General features: G+C 39.0%; 1 protein-coding gene across 1 annotated transcript in view; it reads left to right on the forward strand.

Moving 5' to 3' along the window:
- The first annotated feature begins 220 nt into the window (after positions 1 to 220).
- The window catches only part of LOC106881479 (PDZ and LIM domain protein 1), a 45,738-nt gene continuing 42,818 nt past the window's right edge, over positions 221 to 3,140 (forward strand). Inside the window, exon 1 of the mRNA XM_014931878.2 lies at positions 221 to 1,059. Within this exon, the coding sequence (XP_014787364.1) occupies positions 958 to 1,059 (102 nt within the window). The 5' untranslated portion in view covers positions 221 to 957. The remainder of the gene's footprint in view (positions 1,060 to 3,140) is intronic.

Genomic DNA, 3,140 nt, shown 5'->3' on the forward strand with positions numbered 1-3,140 from the left:
AAGACTAAAAATGAAAATCAAAATCTCTACTACATGCCAACACCCACGACGCACACACACACACACACATACACACACACAGATATACCCACGCACTCGCATACATATATATGCACGCACGCACACACTACATATACATCCTGCTCTCCGCTCCCGGCAACCTCGCCGCCTGCGCCCTCCACGGTCGCTACTGACTTGTTGCTTTGTAACTGCTGCTCGCATTGAAAACCTGACCGAAGCCAACAACCATAAGAGGGAAAAAGAGTGAGGCAAGACGACAGAAGTGTTACTTTTCCTCTTTTATTTATCTGAATCTGAGACGTCAATTGAGGCCCGGGAGGCGGGGCATCATCATCTTATCTCATTAAACCTACCTTCTTTGTTTTACTTTTTTTTTCTTGCTTGTTTTACTTTCTACGTATATTTTTATCATCGCTTTTTTTCGAGAGTCTCTTAGAAAGATAGACTATTCGCTGCTGTTTTGGTGGATCGAGCTTCTTCTCTGCCGACTGACGTAATTTAGTCCATCTTAAAACCTGCTTGATTTAACACAGCTAAACCAACTGTTAAGCAGAGTGTTTACGATAACGCAGCGATTGAACTCAGCGTATAACGAAATCAACGGATCGATCGTTAAATCAAGGAATCAGTTTGTCAAATAGCTAGCTAACAAACTAACCCAACGAGCCGAACCAATACTGAATCAGTCAGTCGGTAGCAGGAAAAAAGTAATAAGGAAATCTGTGGATCAGACTATCGATCTTAATAAAAAACAGTGGCTGATTTGATCAGTGAATTTGGATCAACTTTTACCAATAATTTGATCGTTCATAATAATAAAAAAAACAAAAAACACAGAATATAATTGAACGAAAGACGAAACGAGAGGAAAGGAATAATAAAAAAAAGGAAAACTATTTCTATATCAAAGTACACAGTGAGTAGGAGATCATTATCATGGCAGCTACCGTTATTCACTTGCAAAAAAGCCCAGGTGAATCGTGGGGATTCCGTTTACAAGGTGGACTCGATTTTAGACAACAACTTTCAGTTAAAAAAGTAAGTTCATTACCATTAATTTTATTCGTTCGTTGCTCGTTTACTTTTATGTTTCATTATTTATTATTTTCTTCTTTTGATAATAATAATAATAATAATAATAATAATAATAATAATAATAATTATTATTATTATTATTATTATTATTATTATTATTATCGTTTCTCTTGTTTGGTGTGCATGCAACCGCTGCATGTTAACTTGCCTCCGTACTACCGCCCTCCATGCACATATAAACACACACACACACACCCACACGTATGCAAAGTCTCGAAGATTCGCCGGTGGTTGGCCGACCACGGCGGAATTTCGAAGTGAATGCCAATAAAGTTATTAAAAGTACCTAATCCCACACTTCAGGGATCATCCATTTAATCCTTTGGCGGATGCACATAACTAAGAGTGCCTTACGAATCTATCATTAGCTTTTCAGAGATAGGAGGATGTGATTTCAAGGGTATTTAGCTGTTATTTCTAGCTTTGTTGTTGACCGACCTGACTTATGATCAAAGATGGTCCACCGATTACCACCCCATCTTTCATTTAGGCATATCTTAGGGCTAAATTATCCGTATCTCCCACCCATTTAATCTTTTTTTCTTTCATATAGTAAATGAGATTTGAGTGAAATTTGGTTACCATTCTCAGCAGGTCGTTATTGCTGCTGTTTAACCCCAGGACAGCAATTGTCCGAACAGACAAATTATCGAATGTATGTGTTCTAGCAATGATCAGCCCATTTTTAAAATTTCAATCGTATCTTGGCCTGCACCATTCAATGTGTCCTTACCTTTTCTTTATTATTTTAAGATGACAGGGGGTGAACTGCAGTAGTTTGGCAGTTATTTTTAGCAGATGAAGCGACCACGTAGAGGCTTCCCCGTTGCCGCGAAGGAAGCAAGGTGTGAAGGAAGAGAGGACATTATCTCCGGGTGGTTTATTTAGTAAGACGATCACCTTCGCCAGAAAGTGTAGCGAGTTATTTTTGCCATCTCAAGTGACTGTTTACTTGGATAAAATGTTTGATGCTATAAAGGATGTAATATCTAATATATCTAAAGATATAATATTAGGCAGGCGTGACTGACTGTGTGTGCAGTGGGGGGGGGGATGGGGTAAGGAGTCTGCTTCTCATCCACATGGTTCCGGGTTCAGTCCTACAGCGTAGCACCTTGGGCAAATTCCTTCTACTATAGCCCAGGGCTAACCAAAGCTTTGTGAGTGGTTTTGATAGACGGAAACTAGAAGCTCTGCATGTGTATGTATGTATGTATGTATGTATAGTTAGATAGATAGATAGATAGATAGATAGATAGATAGATAGATAGATAGAGGTGTGTGTGTATGTGTGTTCGTCCCCCACTCGACAACCAGTGTTGGTTTGTCTGCGTCCCCGTAACTAAGCGGTTCGGCGTAAGACACCGACAGAATAAGTACCAGGCTTTAAAAACTAACTAAAACCCTCCAAGGCGGTGACCCAACCTGGCCGTAGTCCAATGGCTGAAACAAAAGATTAAAGATACCTATACAAGTGTGTCCCCTCCACAGATTTTGTTTCTTCATAACTTTCAGAAAAATGAATTTTTTTCTTCTTAATGAAATTTTCAACAAAAACCGTTTCAGATTCCGTAGATTCCGGTCGTATTGCAGGCGCGCTCAACAGACATGCTGACACACGTCGCAGAAATGTCTGCAAAATGAAACTTAGAATTTTGACAACAATTATCCTTTCTACTCTAGGCACAAGACCTGAAATTTGTGGGGAGGAGGATAATCGATTAGATCGACCCCAGTGTTCATCTGGTACTTAATTTATCGACCCCGAAAGGATGAAAGGCAAAGTCAACCTCGGCGGAATTAGAACATTTTGACAACAATTATGTGACATTATTTACATCATTTACATTTGACAGATATTTGTCCTTATCTTGTTTGTTGTTAACACAACTTTTCGGCTGATATACCCTCCAGCCTTCATCAGGTGCCTTGGGGAAATTTCGAACCTGGGTTCTCATTCCTAAGGTATTTTTCGATGTTGTTGTTGTTATTATTATTATTATTATTATTATTATTATTATTAT

This window comes from Octopus bimaculoides, chromosome 15, assembly GCF_001194135.2.
Source record: "Octopus bimaculoides isolate UCB-OBI-ISO-001 chromosome 15, ASM119413v2, whole genome shotgun sequence".
Classification (NCBI taxonomy): Eukaryota; Metazoa; Mollusca; class Cephalopoda; order Octopoda; family Octopodidae; genus Octopus; species Octopus bimaculoides.